The following is a 26,752-nucleotide window of genomic DNA, read 5'->3' as shown; positions in this document are numbered from 1 at the left end:
CTGCCCTTGATTATCATTAAAAATCACGACTGCTGATTTTTCGTTAACTTCAAACCTAATCTATCTCCCTCTTTACCACAGATGTCCATCAATCCCTGCAAATCTCCCTTGTTGTCAGCGATAAGTACCATGTCATCTGTGTACATCAGTCCTGGTAATGACTGTTCAATCCATTTATTTATTTATTTATTTTTATTTACTTATACAAGTACTTGCACCATCACAAGGGCATTATTGCAGGGGGAGGACAATTGGAGGAAAATGAACATGTAACAAAAACTTAAAACAGCTAAGCACAGGTGGTAAAAGTAACAAAATACGTAACATCGGTGAGTCATCTCGACGGCAAAACGGCCTTCAATAAACTGCGGTGCAAAATAACAACACAGAAATGGAAAGGGTACACTATCACATGAAGCGCAATGCCAGCCAAATGATATAAAGTAAACGGGATGATATTATACTACGGCAGACTGCGTGACAATAAAGACGGAAACTCTGAGCGCGTTTTACATTCACCAATGCTCTTGGGAAGCCTATTCCAGTGTGCGGAAGCATGCGGAAAAAATGAATTATGGTAGACATCAGTACAACACAACATTTCAAGAACTTTCAGCTCGTTATCACATCGTATAGAGATGAAGTGGGGAGGGAAAATGTACAACTTATTTATTCCTATGAGATCAGAGTAAATTCGAAAAAAAAGTTCAAATTTTGCAGTTAATAAGCGGTGTGGTAGTGTTTTCCAACCAAGGTCCTCTTTAACTAATGTAATACTGCTACGGAAGTTACAATTACCAGAAACAAATCTTGTAGCGTGGTTTTGGACACGTTCAAGCTTTTCTATAAGTTTAGAGCTTTGAGGGTCCCATACCTGGATAGCGTATTCGAGTGCCAGACGAACATTTGTTATGTAAAGCAGTTCTGTTACTTTCTGGGGAGCTTTATAAAAATTATGTCTAACAAGGTTTATGAGATGATTTTAAGTTTAAGTAGTCAATATGTCTGTTCCATGTTAAATTTTCTGAAAAATAGACCCTAAGGTATTTGTAGTGTTGGACCTTTTCAAGAAGTAGTCCATCTAATTTATACACTGATCTCACAGGAAAGTGTTTACAGGTGAATGACAAGTTGACATTTAGCACTGTTCAAAGACATGCCCCATTTAATGCACCAAGCATGAATTTTCTTTAGATCATTCTGCAAACTGCAAACATCACAATCATTTTCTACATTCCTGTATATGGCACAATCATCAGCATATAACCTCACTTTGCATTCTAGATTGTGGACAATGTCATCATTCTCCTTGCTTGAAAAAAGAAATGTTGAAGCCAAGTCTGCTCTTCTCTAATTTGGTCTAATATTTGTAGATGCAACATGAACAACAAAGGTGACAGAGGGCACTCTTGCCTAAGCCCCCACTGAATCTATATAGGCTTGGACACCCATTTTTTCCATATTATAAGCATGCTGTTGTTTTATAGATATCTTTTAAAGGATTAGTTACTCCATCTTCCACATATAGTGTGCCCAATATGTCCCACAAGTCCTCTTGGATTACACTGTCATAGGCTCCCTTGATATACAGAAATGCCAGGCATAGGGGCCTGTGTTCTCTTTCTGCTATTTCGGTACACTTTGTCAATGAGAAAAGATTGTCCTCTAACCCCCTTTATTTCCAGAACCCATTTTGTAGTTCCCCCAGCATCTCTTCGCTCTCCACCCATGCCTACAGTCTGTCCTCATAATCTGCATCGCCACCCTGTAAACCACTGAAGTCACTGTTATGGGACAGTAGTTATTCATGTTGTTTTTGACCCCCTTTTCCTTATACCTATATCATTCTCATCTTGCTTACTCTCCACCAATCAGGGGCTTTACCATCCGTTATCGTTTTGCTCACTATCTCTCTTAATGCTTGCTTAGATTTTTGGCCCGATGTCTTTATTAACATAATGGAGATGCCATAAGAACCTGCTGACTTTCTACTAGGAACCCTCTTCTCTGCCTTTTCCCACTCGTCTGATAGAGTACATGCAATGTTTCGTTGTTCTTTAAGTTTTTCTGTCACCATTGTTCTTATATACTCCATTGCCTCATCTCCTTCTAGCCGAACACCTCGAGCTGCAACTATAAACCTCTGCTCTAGGCTAGGATTATTACGAAAGGAGTTGAGATGTTTCCAAAATTTCTTAGCTGCTTTTCCATCCTTTTTGTTTACTTCTGACAACCATTGGGTCCCCTTTTTCCTAATCTTCCCATTGATCAAATGGGATGCTTCCCTTCTAAAGTCTAAGAAGTTATAAGATTTTCTGTCTATGCCAGCTTCTGGGTTACCCCTCTGCTTAGAATATCTGTGTTCCCTGGAGGCTTCCTGGCATTTCTCTATGGCCTTCTTAACCTCATCTCATGAGCTCTTAGGTTTGCATCTTCTTTTCCCTTTGGGCCTGACTTGTATCTTAGCAAGCTGTAGCGCAAACAACCACATTAAATTTGTGTATGTCCATTCTGTTTTAGTATCCTCAGAAATTGCTTCCTCAATTTGTTGGGTTGCTATTTCCAGCTGCTTTTCCGAATAAAAAATTCCATCTACTTGTTCATCTTGGCTTGTTCCCACATCCGTTTCTCTTCTAAAAGCCAGCTTTATATGCTTGTGATCACTACCTAGACTTCTGGAGCCATATTGATCTATTTTAATTATCCCTAGCCTATCACATCCTATGTGACATTAATGCACAATATATCGTCGACTGCAGCTGCCTAACGCCCATGTATCTGCCCTTCACACTTCTCAGTACTGTCACATACAACTAAGCAATGCCTTTCACATATATCACGTTGCCTGTGCACCCATCCACATCCTCTATGTGTGCATTCATGTCTCCTAGTATAATTATCTCGCACCCTCATTCTAGCTCATATATGTCACTTGCTATGCATTCTATGACCTTGTTTTCCTCTCTGGTATTTGCTCCTGTCCACAGGTATACAAAGCCAACAAGTGTCTGCTCTCCTGCCACTTTCCCTTTTAGTCATAAATGCTCCTTTATTCCTGTTTGACTCTTACCAATCCATACTACCATACAAGTACAATCCATACAAGTACCGATCCATACTTTCATGAATCAATGCCCCAATTCCACCCCACTTTCTGCTGCCGTCTGTTCTGTTGCAATATTCCCATGAATGGTCAGGATTTCAGGGTGGTTGCTCCATGTCCCCAAGATGCGTCTCCAGAAACCCGTATACCATCAGCTCCTCCTGCCTTAGCTGCTCGTCTACTCCCACCCACTTCAGCCTATTCCTGCCACCTTGCAGGAATAGGCTGAAGTGGGTGGGAGTAGACGAGCAGCTAAGGCAGGAGGAGCTGATGGTATACGGTTTTGTGGATCTATTGCAATATTCCCACGAATGGTCAGGATTACAGGGTGGTTGCTACATGTCCCTAAGATGCGTCTCCACAAACCCGTACACCATGAGCTCCTCTTGCCTCAGCTACTTGTCCATTTCCTCCCATTTAAGCCTATTCCTGCCACCTTGCAGGAATATTATGAACTTCAAACTTCTTAAAATGGGCAAACTTCTTTTGAGGGTGCCATCTGATAACAGCTGCACGCACTTAGCGTGGTCAACCATGGCGCCCTTACATCACCGTCTAGACAGCACGCTTATCTCGGACACCATGAACCACGCTGATGCATTGCTCTCAGCACTGCGTGTGCTGGCGCTCATAACCACGCTACTATGGCCCGACCTTCTTGGGAGTCGTTTATAATTATAGATATTATCCACCAGGAATGTTCTGGGAATTTGTGGAATTATTTTTGTTGCTCAAGCTGTCTGTCGATCCATCTCGGAAGAATTTAAATGAGATGGCTAACGCAGCTGTACGAGGACTTACTATCCGTGCACTACACGGCCAGGACCATAACAACATGCAGGAGGAGAACAGGGACCAATTACTTGCATATAATGAAATCACGAAGTATTACTACATGAACAGAAGGGAATTCCCAATGCCACACGCTAAGCTCAATAGAGCTCAAGCGGCAACTCCGAGATTGTTACAGACAAGAGCTTATTAGAGTCCAAACTTTATTAACAAGCTATATCCAGAAAGAGAGGTACCGATCAGTTGCGAGAAGTGTAATGGCATCATTACTCTGGATCATCTGCTTTGGCAGTGTCCTGTGTCTTTCACAGACTGTGACAAGGAAAGAGACTGGTGGCGACGAGTCCTTCACAGTGGAGTTCTTTTAGATCAAGTACAGGCCATCCAGAAGACCTACGATATGGCGGTAAGGTTAAACCTTACTGTCCCGATGTGGGAGCCACCTGTGTCAACCTAAGGGTTGATCTCCAGGACCTGAATAAAGTTCATATCATATCATACCATAAAATCTCCAATTAACGAAATTTGCAATTTAACGAAGTTTTGCGCTGCAAGTACAACTTCGTTATATAGGAGTTTGACTGTATAGTATCCAAGTTATTTTTCCGAGACGATTAATCAACAACACTAACCACGCCAACGCTTTGCTCTCGGCACTGTGTGCTGGCGCTCATAACCACGCTACTATGGCCCAATGTTCTTGGGATTTGTTTACAATTATACTAGATAATATCCACCACCACCAATAAAAATAATTTCACCAATTTGTAAAATTATTGTTACTGCTAAAGCTTTAAAATCTCGAATTTATGAAATTCACAATTTAACGAAGTTTTGGGCTGCAAGTACAACTTTGTTATATAGAACTTTGACAGTATAGTATCTCAAATTATTTTTCTGAGACGAGTAATGAAAACGCAGTGTTACATATTTGCCCTAAAGACTGCCACCATGAGAGCAACAATTATAATTTTAGGGCGACAATTACACAAAAGTATACACATGTTCAGCTCATCCTTTGAGAAGGACCGTTATATAAATCAGACAAAGCAGAATGTGCTGTCACAGCATTTTATTTTAATAGAAGCAAGACATACACAGTTACCAAGCTGAAATCGAAAAAGACTTCCAGAATGCTTACAAACCAATAAACCAGCCACAGATTGATGTCAACGACCCCAATTCTGTCAAAAAGTAGAAACCACAGCCATCAATCTTTTCTTTGACCAATTATAAAATGACCAAATACCATAAAAACCCGCACATCCAGACAGCTTTCTTTTTACTCTCTTGTAAAGTTTACCCTTTGTGCTATATGAGAATAAAGACAATTGTTAACCCTTTTACAATGTTCTAAATAGTAGGAACAAATGATTTGTTTAAATAGAAACAGAGGGCACCAGAAGCTTCATGGAAAAGAACAGAAAGTGTGACACGAACGTTTCCATGATGCAAGCTCTCCGTGTATCCCATGCAGACAAGATTTCTTTTTTCCTTCTCTACTACCACTGTACTGTCTCTTGCAATAATGTTCGAGATGTACATTATGCAGGGTTTTATGGTACCATCATGTAATCGACAGTTGTATCTACAGCACGAGCTGTTTTGCCTCCTTCAGTGAAAACCAACAAGTGCCAAGGGCAGAAGTGCTTAATGCGTACAGAGAAAAATAATGTAAGTACCAAAACAGGCATTGATGCACCAAAAAAATTTTAAAAAATAAAAATTCACAATCCAACACTATCAGGCTACAATTAAGATAGACTAAGTATCGAGGCACGAACACCGGGAAATGTAACAAGCATGACTCTTGCGTAACTCCTAGGCACGGTGAGCAGTGCAGGAGACCGCTGGGCACGAGATTGAACACTGCGTGCCCCGCATTGCACAACATGATGACCAGCTAGAGTGACTTGTGTGCAGCACTCAGTGCATGCACATATAAATGCAATTGAAGCAGAATGCAGCAAGTTGAGACCAATAATGTTGCTTAAGAACTCCCAGGCAGAAATACTGTGCTGCTAGGACTCCTCGAGATTCCATATTGTATTTGCAGAAGAACAAAAATGCAACTCCAACCACCGCGATAAATATACAAGGTAAAAAAAGAGTCACTCTTTGAGGTGTGAGGATTATGTAAGTAAAAACATCACCAATCAAAATTTTAATATGGTCTGAAAACAGCTGCAAGAAAGCAGAAGATGCCAGTCCCTTTCAACGATGGCCACCGCTCTGAGTACCATGGTAGGAAATTGTGGAAGAGCCATGAGCTGACGCTCCTACATTTAGCATCACTTGAGAACAAGCTGTTCACATGGTTACTGAACACTTCGAAATTTGAAATTCACAAGAATTGTTGAACATCTTTGTGGCCTCAGCATGCGGCCAGGAATGTGACCACACATTCTGCACCGATATGTACAAGCAGAACAATGTCCCCCTCAAGCAAAATGAAAGAAAACACCGAAATTGCTTTTCAGAGGCCATGGTGGCTTAAAGGGCCCCTCACCAGGTCTGGTCATAACGATCGTGTCTGCAAAGTATTACATCGCTATGCGCGGTGGAAAGTTATGAAATTTCAAACTGAACGCCGTTTTCTATTCTCCTCGCGGCCGCTAACTCCAAGTCAGAGGATGACGTACATGTGCTAGTGCGCCTACGCACACACGTTTGCGCTGTGACGTCGCTCGTGGTAACACGACTTCAAGAATTATTCAAGCCAATATCTGTTATTTGTGTAATATGTAGCTAGAATCAATGAATTAAAGCTTAGAGAAATAATAAAACACAAATCGAATGTCTACATGTTTTTGTTTTACTTTGTACTGCAGCAAGAGGGATGTACTTCCGTTTCGTCTGCTTGTTCCCACGTCATGCAGTCGGGTACACAGACACCGAAACTATGTTATTTTCCACCGTGTTCCAGCGCGGGATCATGCTCTGTGATCCGCTTGTGTCTGCCTCAGTATTCGTGTAATACAGACTTGTACCACTAGTCAGGTGTCCTCGTGCACAGCACACAAGATCGTGTGCTGCACAAAACGAGACAATCGCGACAGCTTGCATGTGACGTCGTCAGTGGAAGTGCGCCGCGCCGCAAAAAAGCGAAGAGAAAAAAAATGGAGGCAGGGCCCGTGACTTATGCATCACGCAATCCTCGAGGTTCGGTATGGGGGAACGCAGGGAAGGAATTTCGCTTGTGGAGGTTAGATGGGGCAAGTCGAGAGAGCGTCTATGCTTGCGGTGAAGCTCACCTCCTGAAATCATTGGTTCGTGACACTGAAATATTTCTATCTCGGCTATTAATGAGCTGCGTTGAAAAAATTTTGCAGGAGAATGCTCCCTAAAGGACACGTAACAATGTCCAGCATATAACACAAATTTGCTATGAGGCCTGGTAAGGGGCCCTTTAATGCATGCACCCCGTATAGAAGCATTCAATGAAACTTTATGCTCAACAGAAACGCTTTGCAAACTACGATTTCATATTTGAATTCATGTCAAACAAGTAATTGTTGTTTAAGAATCACCCTAAGAAAAGTTCGCATCATTTGGGTCTTGTCCCCAAACAATGATTGTCACCCATCTTGCGTGCCTTTCCTTTCTTTAACGCTACACATCTGGTACTTTCAGGTCAACAACGGCTTGCACGTTATCGCGTGACATGGCATTCTTGAAAGGAAAGTAGCGAGCACAGAGTTTTCAAGGAAACACAAGCAAGAAAGATGACGATTAATGTTCGGGGACAAGATGCACCCAAAATTGAGTCAAATTTTTTTTTTGAGTTATGAATTCGGTGTTCCCTTTCATATAGCTCACAGCTACACGTACCAATACGTGACTCCATGCATGCACCTACACTCCTATTTTCGTTGCACACATGTTGCAAGAGCTTCTGCAAACACCTGTGCTATGTTAAGTACGTACAGGGCAGGGCGGCAGCACAGCAGCCCTGTCGTGGCCACGGCACGACTTGCCAGTCCAGAGCCGTGCCTCTCATGCAGTGGGCAGCTTCTCCTTCCATGCAACTGTTTCAAGGCTGCCAAGAAGGGCACCCAAGTAGTTTCACAAAAAGAAAGTAGGTGGCTTTGAAATGCTGCAAAAGCAGGCAGGGTCAGGGCTCATTCACACCGGCGACTCCCAGAGGCCGCGTGACCAAGTCTGTCGCAAATGGTCACTTTGGTTAAAAACCAACTGTTTTGGGTCAGTCACTTGCTGTCAGATTTTCATTTGCGCGACTGCAGTTGGAAACCTACTAAACCAATCAGCGGCACAAAAGCAGGACATTGTTATTTTACATGGCAATGTGAGCGACACATATTGAGAAACTTTTGGTGTGGCAACGAGTAGGCTAGGTATGCCGGTATAAACATTGGTCGCCGTGAGTCGCTCTTTGGTCGTTAATTGAAGTCAGTCACGCGACCTTCCCTCAGTAGCCGGTGTGAATGAGCACTCAGGCGTGACCGCGTACAGTGTGACTGAAGAGTGTTGTGCAGTCGTCCACACGCTGGCCGGTGCTCTGTGTGTGCCTGGAAAGCTGCATGGGCCCACCATTCGTCTGGAACAGTTTCAAGATTCTGCGGGGAGATGCGAAGTTGTGCCTAGTGAAACAGTGCTGGCCACGCCGTGCGTGGTGCCAGTGCAAGAAACACTGTGGATCCGCTGTTGTGACATTGCACCAGACGGCGTGCCCCTACCTGCACACATAAGAAACGCAGAGCATCAGGTTAAAGGAAATGTTACAAATAACACGCGCGGAATGCATCTGCTGCAACTAGAATCAAATCCCTGCTTGACGAATACAAATTCAGTCAAATTTCCGGCACAACAACATTTTTGTTATTTCTCATCTGCATTCATCATTTCAGTTTTTCTTTTCTTTTTTTTATATCTTTGAACATCCTAGTTTCGTGCAGCAAGAAATCAAAACAACATCTGCATGAGAAGCAAGTGAAAAATACCGTAAAATTCCACGTATAATACGAACCCGCATATAGTACGAGGTGAAATTTTTGGGACGCGAAATGGAAAAAAAAAAAAGTTTTATCCGCGTATAATACGAGTTAGGAAAACTCGAGGAAAACATTTATTTAAATTGCACTTCGAACTTCAATCGCTGTCTTCCTCAGCTGCGCTCTCTTCGGATAGTTCCTTGTCGGGCATATCTTCTCAGAGGTACTCATCCTCTGTGCCATCAAGTGCGTTCGAGATGCCGCACTTCTTCAATGCGTGACGCACAAGGTCCTCTGGTATGCTGGCCTATGCGCCCACAAAGCCCACTTCAGCCGCCCGGTCGGCGTCACTGCAGGCTCACCTGAGCTCATCTAATTTGTGTAACATCGCTTCACTGCACTCTTGAACAGCTTGTTCTCGCAAAAATCTAAAGGCTGCAGCTGAGACGTCCCACCTGGGATAACGACAAGTTCAGTGCCGGATTCGCGCAACAGCCTCTTTACTGAGTCGGCCAAATGGCAACGAAATGCATCCAGCACGAGGATGGACAGGAACGACAACAGTGCGCCGAGCCGCCTACACCAGACCGACTTTATCCAGTCGAGCACAAGATTCTCGTTCATCCAGCCTTTCTCATGGCATCTCACGACCACATTTTTTGGCAGCTCCTCACCTTTAGGCACTGTCTCGCGCTTGAAGACGATATAGGGCGGGAGCTTGCATCCGTCTGCCGTGCACGACAACATGACGGTAACTTGCGTTTTCTCATTGCCAGTGGACCGGACATAAACTTGTTTAGAACCCTTTTCGTGCATGGTGAGGGGCAATGGCGTGTCCAGATAAACTGGCGTTTAGTCAGCATTGCCAATTTGCCCTAGCTGGAAGTTCTTGGACTTGCGCAGCGAGATAATGTGGCGCTGGAAAGCCACAAGCAGCTCTTCGAATAACTGGGGCAGCTTTTGCGAAATCGAAGTTCAGCAGCGTGAGGAAAATCCAGCACGGCACATGTAGCGATAAATCCAGTGCTTGCTCGCTTTGAAGGCGGAGCTCGGTAGCCCTTTTTCTCTTGCAAGCTCCTTAGCTTTTGCCTGCATAAGCTCCACGCTCACAGCTAGATGCGCGGCTCGCTGTTGGCGTATGAACTCCGTCAGGGCAAGTTCGATTTCCGGGAATGTCCCACTTTTCAGGCCGCAAAAGCTTCTTTGTGTTCCGCTGCACGTGATTAGGGCTTCCTTCTGTCGACGCCATCCACAAATGCTTCCCTTGTTGACGCCAAACTGCCTCCCGGCTGCACTGTTGCCGATGTCCTGTGCGGCTAAAATAACCTTTCTCTTGAAAGCAGCCGAGTACTGTTTTCGTGGTCCGGACATCTTGGTTCTTCAATGCGGAATAAAAAAGATCCACTTCTCGAAGTGTGGTTTGCACATGTGCTGCCAAGGTGCACACTCAACAATAAAGAAACCAAGCCGTAGCCACACAGCAATAAGGAAGCCCAGACGAAGCCACGCACAATAACGAAGTCAAGCCATAGCCATGCAGCAATAACGAAAACAAAACTTCCAGCCCAAATTTCTGACTGAAATTTTTGTTTGGATCCGTATATAGTACGAGGCGAAAATTTGGGACGCTAATAGTAGGAAAAAAAACCTGGTATTATATGTGGGTTCTTACGGTACATCCAAATGAGTCAAGGTGAAGCAAGAAATTGTAGACTCCAGACGAATTTTGCACAAATTTGACTGGCTGTGTTGCACGCCAGCGTAGTCAGTCGCCATCGCCGTGATTTTCAGAAGGTAACTTCAACCCTCTTTTCCTGATAGGAGCATACATCGTTACCGTACATGCACAAGAAAAAATGCAATAAAATACTATTTGCTGCACCTTTCGAGAGCTCTCACTAGCCCTTCAAATCATGTGACACAAATTTTGTGATTACAACGTGCACACTAAAGTGAATCATCGAAAAGTTACTTAGTGAATATTTTTAATTACCTAACTAGACCTTGCGATTTGTTGTGCAACTAGTGTTTACCTCCTCAGGTAATCCACCTGAAGAGGACATGTTGAACTATATGTTTCTTGCAATTAAAAAAAAATATCTTTGAACTAGAAAGAAAGACATGTATACTATGAGAGGGTTTTTGCTCGCAAAGGCTGCTCTAAGAGCCACATGACAGCTGCAACACATTAGAAGTGCCCATCAAAAGGCCTCATACCTGATAAAGCACTTAGACACGCTCGTACTTGGCCTTGTTGATATTTGAGGCCAGACAGAAGGACAACAGCACTCCAACAAGCTGGAAAAAGCAAGAAAAAAATATATGTATGTATTTTTTCACTGTGCAAATTTCACCACTAATTTTTCTTTACGCTGCAGGTAACCTCAAGGGAAGTGGCAAATTCACAGTTAAGCATCCTAATTTAATCATGATCTTTGCAATGGAACAGCAATCTAAGTGCAAATGTGACGTTTCCACAGCACAATATGCAACCCACAAATATCGGCAATCAACAGCCCAAGGATCTTAAAGGGCCCCTGAAACACCTTTAGAACACAGTAAAAAAATGTTGCTGAGCTATCGTAGGTGCTGCTGTGAACATGCAAGTGAAATATTACTGCAATGCATGCAGGATAGAATTGACTATATACCATATTTGCATGATTCTACCACGCCACTGATTGTAACATGCAGTTATATTACCGCCCAAATATTAAAAAAACAAACAAAGAACTTGTTGCTGATTCTACTTCAAACATCAAGTCACGAAACATGAGTTGACGCGTACCGTGTTGGAAAGATATTATGGAGAATACAAAGGCACACAGGCTGGCCCACAGCTGAACCTTAGCGGCCAGTGGCTATCAGAGTTCGACGACATCTCCTTTTCGCTGTCTGCCGAGAAAGTCATTTGCAGTTCCATTTAATGCATAAGCAATGCCTTACTTGTGGAGGCTCGCACAACTATAATCTGCGGTAGGGCATTCCACGCACAATGTACCCACCTTGCGATGTCTCCGAAAGTCACTTTCTAACCACACGTTTGATGATAGTGTGGCTAGCTACCTGGCATTGAGCTTTTTCTTTTTTAGTAAGAATCAATTTCATTTTTAATTTTGAGTAGAACTGGTTTAAGATTGTAATGCGCATGCAAATTTGAATGCATCTTTTATTTTAAGAAAGTGTGCGTTAGAATCGTGCAAAAATGGTATATACTGTCAAACAGTGAAAAACCGCTTGCTCTCGCTTCCACAGTGTTGCCATGCAGTGTCATCGAAAGTAGCTGGCCCACCAACACTATTGGCTGATTTCATGATGATGAGAGCACTCTCAGTAATACACAATTGCTAATTTTGATTTAAATAAATGAAAAATAAATATATTTGCGTATCTCAAAAAGACCGGCAAATAATTTCATCCTTGCGCTGCGTGCACCTGTGTCTACTCCATGTGGCCAACTCCAGCCAGCTCGTTCGGTTCATCTGCCAGCCGCTGGGAGTTCGCAATGGAGCATGGCACTGCATTTAATCTCAAGGTTGTTGCATGCGCCAAGGAACATGGCAAGCGAGCAGCCAGCCACAACTTTGGCATCAACGACAAGTGCATATATCGGTGGTTGAAGCAGATAAAGGATTGAAGACGGCATTCTGTGAGAAAGCGTGCAAGTGCAAGATTTTGTACAAACATACTGAGTCGTTAGAGTAGGTCTTTCTGATCATTAATTGATGCATCTAAGTGCTCCGTGTAAAGTGTGCAATTTATTATAAGGTTTTAAAAATGTACATCGCTGCCGATCGCAGCACACTGCTCAGCGTAATCTTCAGCCACCTCTACCCATATGATGTAAACCACCCAATCGACGTCAGTAGGGCCACCTATCCGATTGGCTGCCCAGGGCGCGTCATCGATAATTTTTCCACCTTTATGGTGAACAAACGATGTTCATAATAGTTGGAATGCTAGTTAATTTATTTATATAGAAAGAATACAACAAAAAGAGAATGCACAATAACAATTTCACACTACACTCAAGTGCTTCCAGCACACAGCAAGTGTCGTCTGCTTGTGTTACAACATGCTCCGTCTTGACGAGAGCTCCGCGGTCAGTGTCGGTCTGTCTTTCCGTGAGCACCATGAATCGCCTCTGTTGTGTTGTGGCCTGCAAGCGTAGCGACTGGCAATATGTCAAGCTACGACATTGTGTCCCTTTGCAAGGCAGCAGACGAGTGGAGTGGCTGTAGCGCATCTGACTGTCACTATCCGATTGGCGCCAGAATTTGCGAGTTTGCAGCTGTCCCTGTAGACAGGAGGATTACTACCACAATAGCGTTTCGCGAGTCTTCTATTCGGGTAAACGCAAACGAGGGGACAGGGCCTGGCCGCGTGACCTTGCCGTTTTCACGGGATAAGCAGAAGTGCAAACGTGAATGATCTGCACGGTGCAGCCACCTGTTGGCACAGAGCTCAACCAAACACAGTAGCAGTAACGAAGTGTATTCTTCATTGCTGCTGGTGTAAATTTTTCGCAGGAGCGCAATTGTTAACATGCTGTTTTTGTAAATGTTTAAAATGTTTTATACTTGGTTAGAGCAATATTAGCTCCGCGCGAACAGGTGGAGGGACCGTGCAGACCTATCAGGCCGCTCGCGTACGTCTACGCTAAGGTTGCTTCATCAGCTTGAGTTTATGCCTCCACCCACCCGCCGAAAGGCCCAGCCCGCCTGTGATTACTGGAATACCAGACATGTTCAGTGCTGCGACAGAATGCTTGCAAGGCATGCTGCTTCGATAGCTGTTCTGTGGGGTCGACTGCCAAGCAGCTGCCAGAGAGGTTGGAGAGGCTTCGCCGCTCGCTTCTAGAGAACCGGAACTAGACGACACGACGTGCCACCATGATGCAGAGCCAATGAAGGCGGAACTTAGCACCAATCACTCGGCGAACGAGTTGAGGAGAAAATGCATGGCTATGGAGGAGGGTAACTTGTAATCGTCCGTAGCTCTCTTAATACGAGACGCTTCACACAAATTGTGGTGCGAATGATTAACTTTAGCTGTACCCTATGCATCTGCAAAATTTGTCCGAACCGTTTCAGGGGCCTTTTAAACCAAATAGCCCAATCCCGTGTAAGGACCGTATCTTATCAAAACTGCAAAAAGAAGTGCAACCGTTACATGAGTCTATACGGTAATTCTTTAAAATGCGGTCAACAACAAGCTAACACCTCATTGTGATCTGCTAGCCTCCTGGTTAGCTCGGATGGCAAAGCGATCATGCCAGAAATCCCAAGTTCATTCACCGGACCAGGACAAGTTTTCCTTCATCTACCAAGCTTTCTTTCTCTCTTCCTTTAAAGCGTTGTGCTACTACTGGGTGGATGACCACCTTGCCTCACCCTGCAGGAAAATTGGATGTTGGATAATGACGTGGCTTCTATAAAACGACATGTGATTGCAGAGGTACAGCCGCCCTGATTTTTAATAATATAGCGCGAGCATCGACTGAACTGCTGGTGAGCGCCTTATAACGGCGATAAGCGTGCAACAAGGCGAGTGCAACAAGGCAACAAGGCTCGTGCGCGAACTCTCGCCTTGTTGCACACTTATCGCCGTTATAAGGCGCTCACCAGCAGTTCAGTCGACGCTCGCGCTATATTATTAAAAATCAGGGCGGCTGTACTCTGCCAGCCTAAGGCACCACCTCTTTTGTAAGCTGCTTTTATGCTTTTCTGTGCCTGTACAGCTTAATTTTTATGCACCATAGAATAGTACGTGTTTGTAGGGAGTATAGACTCCTTAGTCAAGCCTTTCTAATGGCTTTACGTGTGTGCCTCCAAGCATTTCTGTTATGTGAATAAAGACTCGATATAATCTGATTTGATATTAGTTTTCAAGTGCTGGCAAAATCAAAGAGGACAAAAGATGGTGTCGCAAAGCTTTCTATTTGTAAGCTCACCTGAAAGAATGCAAAGCCGACAGCACCACCTGCGATGGCACTCAGGTTTGTGTCCAAGAAACGAATAACCTTCACGTAGCAGCCCTGCAGAAACAACACAGCCCAAGCACAAGTTTCGCCTCAATTTGCTCGCCACTGGTTGCACATCTCCAATAGACGCCAATCAATAAGCGAGACAAACACAGTGCATGCAGCTCGCTTTTACAAGAAAACACAGGCCAAGCAAGCTTGAACTGGAAATATGGACCAACCATATTTTAATACTTGAAATGAATTGGGTTCAACACTATACTTTTCCAGCTTATTTATAGTTCTTTGTCTACAATGCTACAGCTAAACGATTAAAAATGTGCTGTGAAAACCTAAAAAATGTTTAGCTTAATGACAACATGGTGGTGGAACAACAATTGCTGTGTCACATGCGCCGCAACAATTGTATATCAGCTGTCTCACTTCTTTCTTTATTCTTTTTTGCCAACAACGTTCTGACCAAAGCATACTGAGCTAAAACTGAGATGGTTAATCACTACATTTTACATATACTATGAGCAATAGTGCTGGATTTACAACTACAACTATTACAAAAAGATCTCACTAGCATAAAAGTGATTTCCACTTGTCTACACACAGCAGTGGGAACTAAAACATAGCATATGAATCTGGTGTGCTAAATACCCCTGTGTGCAACGGGGCAAGCAGGAAGAGCTTTCAAAACAAGTTGGTGACCACATATTACAGCAGAGGGATTAACATGTGCAAATATACTATAGTATTTCCTCCTAGCATGCTAAATGTGACAACTCGGTGTTCCTGAAGTGGCCCTGCACTTATGTAGAGCAACTGCCACAGATCTGGAACCTGTTCAAAAGTAGTACCTGCAGGTGCACACCTCAAGTTCCTGCAACTGACCAATGAATTGTGTGCCACTTTGCTATGGCACTGTGGGAAGTAGCACTTAGGAAGGAAAGTTCTGGCTCCTTAGCCGTTATTACCTATACAAGAGGGACACATATGATACAAGTTTTTCTCCACTGCAGTAGGCATGCATCGTTTACTTTCTTATCCATTCTGTCAGTGCCAAGAGCACTTTATGTTCACTCACCACAATACAAGTATGTGCACAACTTGCAGGCTATTATGACTCTTCCCTCCTATCCATAGCATTATTAAGAACAGAGAACTCAGCAAACAAGTGGATTTGTATGTGGCTTGTAAATGAAAGCTGTGTGTAGTACATTACCCCTACTATACTTCAGGCAAAACTAGTTGCACAGTGCGTCAACAGACTTCTATTAATTCGACTCTAGTTAATTAGATTTTTTTGGTAATTTTGATCCGTTCTGAAGGCCCTGGCCGGTGCCAAACTTTTGTTATTTTAACCATGAAATTAGCCTTCACCGGATAATTCCAACTTGGCAGGTCATCATGCACACACCCGACCCCAATGGTGATTCTCCCATAGTGGCATCGCTTAAGGTACAGTAAATGCATCAAACATACATCTCCTGTTAATAACGCCTATTTCTGGTCTGCCTTACAAACATTTTAAAGCAGAAGCAGTTGCTCACAACGAATTATTACAATGCTTACCCAATTTTAAAGCACTCTTTTTTTTGTAAACAAAATTAGTCCGAAAATTGCTTGGTCAGAATAAACCGCAGTCCCAGCATTCAATTGTGAGAGCCAGCTTAGTCAGCATCATCACCATTAACATCACAAGATGGCAACTATGGATGGCGACTGAACAATTTTTCTCGCGCAGCAAGACGACGTGCCGCTTTCAGTCTGGTTACTAAAGTAGATTCAAACGATAACTTATTTTACATGCTAAACCAGTGGCAACAAGTTGAGTCATGTGTTCTTGGCATTCAGGAGAATTGTATACATGAATTGCAGAGAATTGTAGGACAAACTAGCGAAGTGGTTAGTTTAGGCATGCATGACGATCCCATTTGCAATTGTTGTGGAGTTGTTTAATAAATACAGACTGTCAAACGTGCTATAGACCGTATGAAGAACAACATGCCGTGGTTCTTAGCCCTTTCAGCACTATTGATGTACAGTAAAAGCTTATTAATTCGAATTCTGTGGGGATGCTATGAAAATTCGAATTATACAAAATTCGAACTAATTAAAGCCAGAGAAAAAAATCACTCGGTTAAGGCGCGTATATAGTCTGACGTGGCGTGAGCACCGTCTATACTTCAAAGCACTGGCGCAGCCAACGTAACCGGACGCGGCCAGCGCGGTCCGACGCGCCCGACGTAGAGATGGCTCTTGCTCCATCCACACGTTCGTCGTGCTGACTGGGGCGGAGAAAAAAAAATGGCACAGTCTCGCGTGAAAACCGAAGCATCGATTGCGATAGAAAATTAGTAGACAGCTGTACGAAGTAAGGATAATAGTTTTATCGGCCGTATAAGCTTGTAAGCATTTGCTTACTAAATAAATTAACAAGCACGGTGTCACGCGCATACAGGAAGCATGAACGCATCTCGCTCGATTACTGCGGAAACTCGCTGAAAAACCCTGGAGTGAGGACACGCAGCAGTAGCAGCAAGCGAATTGACGTTCGTACAGCTCTCGCTTCAACGCGAATGAAACGTAGAAAGCAGATCGCATATGAAGCTACCGGCACTATGCGCACTCTGCAAACATCGCAGATCACTTTGAAGATGAGGCCCACGCGGGCGCTCACTTTGGCCACGTCGCAGATCGCTTTCAAGATATGGCGCCCGCATGGCTGCGCCGTAAGCAGCAGCTGCCGAAGATCGTTCCCCTGTCCCTCCCTCGCCTCACCCCCATGCCTCACGCGCGAGGCGCGCGAGGCCCCATTTTCCCCTCTCGTGCACGCAAGATTGAGCCGCGTTCGCCGGCTCACCCTCGCACGCTCGTACACAAAGACGACGGCGCAGGGCGACGGTGTTATCATCCTTGGCGCTGATCGAAAAAGCGAAGCTGCACGACACGCGCGGCCACACCAGCGTGCTCCAGTGCTCTGGCGCTCTCCCCATCCACGATGATGCGGAGTTCGAATTATCGGTGGCGGTGCGGATTTCAGTGTGAATAAGCAGAATGTGTTACGTATTGTTTTCAATACATTGATGGACGGACCGCGGCGACTACTTCGAATTATCCGAAATTTTGAATTAACAAGTAATGAATTAACGAGCTTTTACTGTACCAGTACGTTTCCACATTTCGGTCCTGCCAAGTCCTTTTTGACCTTCTTTTTGTCATATAGGAATGTGAGGATCACACCAAGAGCATTTACCATTATCCTTGTCAGTTCTTTTTTTTCATTTCTTCACAACCAAGCCTGCACTGTTGTGTTCGTTTTAAAATACCCAAGAAAAGAAAAAAACATGAAACTGAAAGGGTTGATAGACAGTGATACAGTGATACCAGAGAGTGAAGGCAATGAACATTAGGTAAATTCTGTGAGGGTAAAGTTAGCTGATTTCGTCTTTCTCTCATTGCTAGAGTTGGAGGCATGCTATGTTTTTCCTACTGAAATATCGGGTGCGTGTTCTAATTTCTACGTACGTTTAGAAGCTCTAATGTCATGTCATGTCTAGGTTAGTTTTATACTTCAAACCCATAAAAAAGTGGGTGCACATTCAATTTGCAGGCATATTAAAATTGGGGCAAATACTGCTAATGAATCAGTAACACATGTGTTCTAGCATTTTTCCTGCCTCTCGTTTAATTCTACCTGCCAGATAATTCAACCAAGTTCGTCAATACCGTCAGGGTTCAAAGGAAGTCAACTGTACTCTTAATTTTGGTGGCGTAGCACAAAGGGGGGTTGAAAAGGTGCAGAGGTAAAGAAGCATTGCGATAAAAACAGTACTATGGCTTAGCTGTAAACAGGCTTAGCTGTTTACTATGTACAAACTCAGCAACATGGATCGCAAGACTGCCACCACCAAGCATCCATCTGTCACATCTCAACTATGGTTTAGTCTGTGGCAAAGCTAACTGGGGGGAGCAGATTGCAGGGATGCGCATGGCTACCTCTAGATGCAGACTGGGATCTTCTGGATTGCAGATGGCACGGCTGGAACAGCAGCTCTTGGGGTAATGGTTGTTTTTCTTGTAGAAATCAGTCTCCGCCCAGTCATCCGGATTATTCAGGCCACAGCATGTCAACTGCAAATAGATTTCATGCTTCAAGTATCATGCTCATACAGGCCTGTGGTTAGCAAAAAACCTACACCCCACTGAAGATGAGAAAAGCAGCACAAATGAAGTAAGAGAAGGAAGGTGACGCTCATATGCCAGCACAACGTTTGCTTTGCTGCTGTTGCAATGAAGTACCCCTTTCAACTATCAACAACCGTATTTTCTGGTTTGTAAGTCGCGTTTTCTTTATGACTTTTTTGTCTGTGTGTCTTGTAGAACGGTGCGAATTATATACAGCCAAAATCGGATTGAACTATATGGCCACACCCTTTGTATCGAGCGTTCATCAAATGACACTCCACTGCGCATCACCTTCTGCCATGCACAGCAACTACACTTCATTGCACTTGTTGCCGTTGTTTCTGTGCACTTCGCATGTGTCATCGCAGTCTTCCTAACCATGGCGCCGCATGCAAAGAGAAGTCGATGAAGTGACGACGTGAAGTGCAATCTAAGTGCATTGCAGTTGAATTTGCAGTGGAGCATGGAAACCTAGCAGCAGGGAGGGAATTCAAAGTTGGCGAGAAAATGATTGACACAAAGCCTCCAGTGTGCTCCACCAGCGAATCAGAAGACGACAGTGATGTGTCAGTGGAACTCCAACCTGAAGTTGCTGCATTGTTTGTAAGCAACTCGGAGGAGGACCACTTCGATGGTTTTGACTAAACACCGTCACGTAAGCTATCAATAGCACTGTTCATGGTATCGGAATAAAGTGCTTCTTAAAGCTATTGTGTAGACTTTAGAAGGTGCTTTCAAGCTTGTCAGCACCGCCTACCGCGGGATGCATGCAGAGGCAGCAGCCACTGCAAGCATGTATTTTCATCACACCTGCTCATGACCTGACCCTTAAAAAGTTTTTAAATCTTTTACCAAATGAACAGGTGCGTCTTATACAGCGGTGCGACTTACACAAAGCTGCAACTTATCAACTGGAAAATATGGTATATCGAACGTCGATGTGCTCAATACAGATATAATGAATGATTGAATATAATGTAAACCTAGAATGTTTCTCAATGGTGTCAATGTGTAATGAATATATGATAATAACAAGTATCAGGACATAAGAAATTCAACTTTCTTATAACAAGGTAACATATGTCGAGGGAGCCTGCTTGATTTCACAATGTCAAAAGCTATTTCACTTATGACTTGCTTACTGCTGCTGCAAAAAGAGTGGTTGGCAATCAGCACTGCGTTTTCTTTGCTTTGCTTCCACTTCACCTTGTGTGCTACTGTTTTACCCAAGTGTAAGTAGACTACAAACTGGCTCAGTTCAGTATTATATCCACACACTCCACTCATTTTTTTGGCAGTGCTGAAGCTGTTTCTTTCCACTCACAGTGATGCAAAGGCGAAGGCCTATCTATTAAAGAAGCAGGCTCTGTTGCATAGGACGAACAAGGTCCCCAGACAAGACACACAGCACATCTTCCTGGCGTTAACTTAGAACAAGCAGAAGTTACTCACTCACAACCAGCAATTGCTCGTACCATACTTCGTTTTCCTTTTATTCCTAATGAGAAACACTCCCTGTTTCTACACTTCCGGCCTGAGATGTGCCGTAGGCGCAGTTCTTAAATGTTAGAACTTGCGCAGTTCACGGTATTGTCAAAGTTGCACTACAATAAATACACATTGTGTGCAACCATGTCAACAACAGGTGGCCTACGCGCACATCGCACAATGAACCGCCTGTAGATGGTTAATTTATGAAATATCAATACGAGCTTCTACTCTGACAACACTGGCACTTGCCTTGTCTTGGACAAAGTCCACGGTCTCATCAGCCATGCCACCATTGCCGCTGTAGTGTGCTAGGGAGGAATTCATGCCACGGCCGATGCCCTCGCGCACCTGCCGGATGTACATGTATCCCACTATGCCAGCCGTCAGCTCCGCCACAAAGACCAGCACCAGCAGAGAGCCAAACTGAAACAACAACCAGAACTCGCTCAGCATCGTTCACCCATTCCATAATAAACTGTGATAGATCAAAGGCATATGCTAATCACTCTAGAATGACTTAGCATGACTATTATAAAATTTATGGTAAAAGCTTTGTTGCTGTGCTAAAACAAAAAAAGAACAAGACGAGAACAAGAGAGAAATACTTATCTCAAGTGTACAATCCAATGACAGATTTTCAATGTTCATCCTTAATATATATAAACAAGGAAATTGCATGAACACAGACGCTACCACCATAGGCTGTCTCAAACTCACACAGGCAACTGCTAGACAAAGGCCATATTCATAATTGATCGCTTTTGTCGATAATTTCACTTTTGCATGACGGCTCACTGCAGTGACAAACATTCTGCCCACTGGCTTACAAAATTATCAATCCAGAATACAGCCCCAATAGCACGCCACAAAAGTTATTCATGAGTCATAAAATCTTTTTATTGAGGTCTTACTTCATGAATGTGAATTATCACCAAAGGTGGCAAAGAGCTTAATAAAATGGAATTGTGTAGAAACCATTGACAATGATTGCCAACATAAGCGAATTGCCAAAACGCTTCTAGAGAGCTATTTGTTTTATTAAAGGAAAGACACACTAGAAGACATAGTATTTATCGCAGTGAAAATATTTATGCAGTGTTTGTTGTTTCATTGCGTGATTGCGCAAGCAAAGGATATATTAACCAGTTCATCTGTAGTGCGAACGCTGGAGTGTAAGTCGTCCTGCAGCTTCCAGGGGTAAAGGCGGTAGGACAAGAGGAGGTTTGTCTTTCCCAAGCGCTCTGCCACAGACATCTAAGCCTTCAGATGACACAAAACTCTTGTGCAACTCCATGTGCGTCTCTAAGAGTTAATTGGTGGCGTTCAGCGATAATGATGCTCCACAACTCGGCTGCATCAGACCACACGCCCTTTGCATCCGTGCCCTCGTACAAGTGGTGAAAGTTCAACCACCACCATATACCGAAGGCCGCAACAGCCAAAGAAAGCTATTCACTTTAAAGTATGTAGTTTTACTTCTTGTGTCCGATGAGGCACGTATATGATCAGCAGGGACAACTGCAGCACCTACAACAAAGAAACTTAATAGGCTGAGCAGCAGTGTGGGCAACAAGTGTTTCATTCTTCGATTTTACTTTTTTCCTGACACATTCTCTTCCAAGTATGGAATAGTCAAAATATTTATAAGTTGAGGCCAGTTCCTAAAATGAGCTTTCCATACATGGCTACATAGAAAATATTTCAGTGTGTGCTTTCGCATCAGCTACAACGTTAAATCAGCCTTGTCCTCTCTTCCAAAGGAATGGACTCCTTTCAACGTACTTGCACCTGATATTTTGCAACTGTTTCAGCATAACCACACCAAGTGCCAATACTGTTATGTCCCCTGCTCAAAAATTTGCCCACAAAAGTGAAAGCAAACAGTGCAACTAGAACGAGCCCTTTAAAGTTACAGGGTTTTACATGCGAAAACCATAATCTGATTATGAGGTACACCGTAATGGGGGACTTCGGATTAATTTTGACCACCTGGGTTTCATTAAAGTTCATCTAAATCTAAGTACACGGCTGTTCCTGCATTTCGCCCCCATCGAAATGCAGCCGCCTTGGTCAGGATTTGATCCCGCGATCTCGTGCTTAGCAGCGCAACACCAAAGCCACTAAGCAACCATGACGAATCTAGAACGAGTCAAGTGAACCAAGTAGTTACAACCATAGCTGACCATTTATTTCCCAATGAATACAATTATGTAAAGTGCTTACAAAAGCAGCAGTGTAATTTCATATTGAAGAATAACACAACTAAATGACACATAAAGAAGGTGCACCAATGCACGTATTCCGAACACCTCTAAACATCCATGTGGCATCTATCCTGTTTTGCTGTATGCAGCATCATCTAGCAGTAAACCAGCAAAGTCCGCATGATGTCACCCTCCTGCGGCGTGGCCTCTGAGATGTGTAGAGTGCCGGTATGTGCGAACGCTGAGAATTAATCCCTCACTGCCTGCAGTCATTTGTGGTGCAGCATCAAAGAGTGCAGCTGCTGCGCTTGAGCAATCTGTGTGATGCAGGTTCATTTCTGCCCAGCACTGAAAAATGTTAAAGGATTATTTTTTTTTTCACTCAAGAGCGACATAAAGAGGCTAGATAGATAGGCCCAAAGTGGCTGAAGTAGGGTAAGAACGCTATTCACATTAAATAATCAAGCCCTTCAGATTCCTTTATTCTTCTCGCTCAAATGTTTCTCCTGTGCCATGGTTGAAGAAAGCATTGCAATATGGCGCTATTAGAGCTGCTACTGATGTTGACACCTACGGCATTTATAAACTGTACCACATTTACCTACAGACATTCTAGTCCCTTTAATGGTCAGTAATGAGAAACCAAAAGACCATTTAATGCCCACCAGTGTTCTGCGTACTCACAATGTACAGGAGAACAGACTGGCCCTTGGCTGTGGCCACACAGGCAAGCACTGCCACCAGGAGCACAAGCAGGCCAGTGGCAATGAAGAGCAATGGCATGTGCCGGTTGTAGTCGGTCGAGAGTTTCAGCACATGGTACAGTGACACGTTCATCCATACACCAAGGATGAGCAGCACCAGGCCCGTCACCTGTCAGTGGAAAACGCAAGCATTGGCTCACACATTCACACAAGGGACTCACAAGCTGAACCTGTGCACACTTCGTGTGTACCTATGCGCAATACTGCTGCAGCATTCATGGGAGCTTTCTCTAGTCTCTAGTGAAATATTAAGGGGGTTTCTCTTCAAGCTTAAAAAAAAAAAAAAAGCATTCTTTGCAGGAAGAAATGAAGTCGAACACTGGTGAATGTAAAGACCCCCCCCCCCCTTTTTTTTTTACTGGAATGTGGGCACTTAAGTGGGTATTTCAAGCAGCATGTTAAGTGACTTTAAACAGTACACTGCACTAAGTGCAATATACACTTGCCACTTTGCAATATGGCTGACAATGACATGCAGCCGGTATTACTTGTTTAAAGAACTTAACATCTCATGCATGCTAGTTGCTACGGTGCGCATGGTTGGCAAAAGTACCAAGGTGGATGTAGAGTTATTAATAATCACAGCCAGTGCTCTCCAAAATCACTACAAAAAATAAAATGTAGGACTGACTTATCTTTAAATATACAGGATGTTTCAGCGAATACTTTCAAAAATTTTTAAAAGTTGCCTGTCACCAGGTAGCACAATTCTAGTCCATGAGCTTGCCTACTCAAAGAGGTGGACATTACTTGCACAAAGAATTGAAATGCGTAATCGAAACATTAACAAAAATTCACTGATTCAGTTTTTAACTACCTTATGGCACACACTCCACTTAACAAATTCTAGCCGGTGAGACTGCAAGGCTATTGAAAAGAACTGTGTGGCTGACACCATTTACGAGATATGCGCTGTCAAACTTGCGGTAAAAATGCACTTTCGTTCCACTTACTTTCTTAACAAAACATAGTTTATGCACAGAGGCACAAAGTTAACTGGAACGCCAATGCATTTCTCCGCAATGTTCAGGAATTAATATCTCAAAACAGGTGTCATCCTGAGAAGTTCCAAGTACATCCGCTTTAGAATCTCCCTGGCTAGAATTTGTAAATTGCAACATGTGCCATATCTAGTAATTAGTTGAACACTTAATGATTTTCTGTAAATTGGTCGATTATGCATTTCAATTTTTTTGCAAGTAATGTTTGCCTCTGCGAGTAGACCAGCTCACGGACTAGAATTGTGATATCTGCCACAGGCAACTCCGCAGGCAAACTTCCGCAAAGCGCGGACGTTTCAATTCTCCTGTCCCGGTTGCAACGTCTGAGGGCTGCCACACACGGCATATTTAGGTAACCTCGTTGCTGGCTTATCTTCACGTTTTATCTTGGTCACGAAAATGAACCAAGGCTTTTGGCACTACGTCTACCAAACGCAATTCCCGAAAAACTTTGGTTTGTTCGTTAAATACGAAAGGTTTGTGACCTTTAATAGATCGATGCAGAACGCTCTAATGTTACCTAGCTGTATTCCATGATTGAACGGTTCGGTTTTTCCCTCTGGTAGCGCGCGGAAGTGAAACCAGTAGCTGTGCAGACGCGAAATTCTTTTTCCGTCTAGCAATATGGAAGTCTGATATGCGGCACGTCAGAATGAGGCTCCAATGAGACAAAAAAACATGGTTCGCCATGAGAATGGGAGCACTAGTCCCGAAGTCGCCGAAGCCCACCACACTTCAGCATTTCCTGATCGAGCATATGGCGCTGCAAAAGGCGCACCGAAATCCGCTGGGCACCTGGCCCAACGAATAACAGCGCGACAGAGCGGCACAGCAAATCCGCAGTTCCATGCACATAGTTTCTTCAAACCAAAGAGGTTACAGACAATGATAGTAAACAAAGTGATCCGGGCTTTACTTACGCCAAATATTATATTGAACGTCATGAGCAAAAACTTCATGAGGTTAATACAGCCTGCTGTTTGCATTAGTTTTCCCATCGTGATGCCTCTCGTCACACGTCGACGACTCTGTGCTCGTGTCAAGTTCGCTCAGTCACTCACAACTGATGCAGCAACCGCAGTGGTATTGACGGTATGACGCACGAGCTCTGCAGGCGCACAGAGAATTCAGAAACAAATAAAACCCAGCGAGCGCAGCGGCAACAGCAAAAGAGAGTCGGTCGAACCACTCCTGAGGCTCTGACGCCTCTGCCCAGCTGATTCAGTAGGGACGTACAAAGGAGTTTATGAGAACGAAAGCATCACGTTCTGTGGCGCACCCATCGCATTACTTATTTTATTTCCGCAAAGGCTTTGTCGGCTTTGTTTCGGTTTCGTTTCTTGTGTCTTTTGCGTCACTACCGCTGTTGTATGTGCGGGCCACTGGATAAACATCCTCGTGGTTGGTTGGATGATGCTGTAATAATTTGGACAATATGAAGGGAGCTGTCAAGAAGCGCCCATACGATGGAGATGAAGAAGTATATACAACTCATTTCAGCACCTTAATAATAAACAAAGGGAAATGAAAGTGGACGGAAAGATAACATGTAGCCGGTGACAGCCGAACTCACAACCTCCACATCACCTTGCTCCGCATTGCCTGCGTTGCGCTATCAATTGTGGAGTACAACACTTTTAAAGCAGTTGCACACTTGGGGGTGTATATTTGTCCCACAACGCTAATCGTCATCTACCTTGCTTGCGTTAATTTCCTTTCTTGAAAACGCTGCGCTCGCTACTTTCCTCTCGAGAATGTTATGTAATAACGCGCATGTCGTTCGTGACTTGGAGGTACCTAAAGTCCCTTTATGAGCTTTATCTAGCGACTTTATCTAGGAAATGCGAGCAAGACAGATGACGATTAACGTTACAATGTGGGACAATTAAGATACCGCCCAAAGGGTAGGCAGGCGGGCAGTGAACTTTATTAAAGTCCTGAAGAGCGACTCCGAAACCCCCTTACGAGGGAGGAGCCGCCGCGGGCCGCTCCCAAGTCGGGACGGGCAGGCCGTGCCTGACCGCCGCGGAGGCCGCGCTGCGGGCCCTCTGGACGGCCTGTAGCTCAGTGCGAGGTAAGAGCTCTTGAGCGCCTCCTCCCACTCTTCTTCCATGGTGAGATGATCGTGGTCCCGTGACGAGGGACACCAATGTCTTTCTCTATGGGGACACCGCCAGAGCATGCGTTCTATTAAAGTGCAGAAGGGATCTCCGCAATCCGGACAATTGAGCTCGAATGAGTTCGCATACCTGCTGACCCTGGATAGGCTGGTGTAAATTTTTTAAA

The 26,752-nt window shown here is 44.0% G+C and overlaps 1 protein-coding gene across 1 annotated transcript; it reads right to left on the bottom strand.

Moving 5' to 3' along the window:
* Positions 1 to 4,952: 4,952 nt before the first annotated feature.
* LOC142572545 (tetraspanin-6-like) lies at positions 4,953 to 25,682 on the bottom strand. Its single transcript, XM_075681727.1, has 7 exons — positions 25,387 to 25,682; positions 23,386 to 23,574; positions 20,747 to 20,920; positions 18,818 to 18,952; positions 14,801 to 14,884; positions 11,065 to 11,145; positions 4,953 to 8,592 (listed from the first exon to the last, which is right to left on the bottom strand). The coding sequence occupies exons 1-6, from the start codon at positions 25,462 to 25,464 to the stop codon at positions 11,077 to 11,079; spliced, it is 729 nt and encodes a 242-aa protein (XP_075537842.1). The 5' UTR covers positions 25,465 to 25,682; the 3' UTR covers positions 4,953 to 8,592; positions 11,065 to 11,076.
* Positions 25,683 to 26,752: the final 1,070 nt, after the last annotated feature.

Source organism: Dermacentor variabilis, chromosome 2 (genome assembly GCF_050947875.1).
Source record: "Dermacentor variabilis isolate Ectoservices chromosome 2, ASM5094787v1, whole genome shotgun sequence".
Lineage (NCBI taxonomy): Eukaryota > Metazoa > Arthropoda > Arachnida > Ixodida > Ixodidae > Dermacentor > Dermacentor variabilis.
This window is presented reverse-complemented; position numbering and strand designations above follow the sequence as displayed.

Excerpts from the sequence above, each read along its gene's own strand:
- LOC142572545 (XM_075681727.1), bottom strand. The coding sequence starts at position 25,464 with ATGGGAAAACTAATGCAAACAGCAGGCTGTATTAACCTCATGAAGTTT. Across the intron at positions 23,575-25,386 it reads CGTTCAATATAATATTTGGC|GTGACGGGCCTGGTGCTGCT; the intron begins GTAAGTAAAGCC and ends TTCCACTGACAG. Across the intron at positions 18,953-20,746 it reads TGGACTTTGTCCAAGACAAG|TTGACATGCTGTGGCCTGAA; the intron begins GCAAGTGCCAGT and ends ATCTATTTGCAG.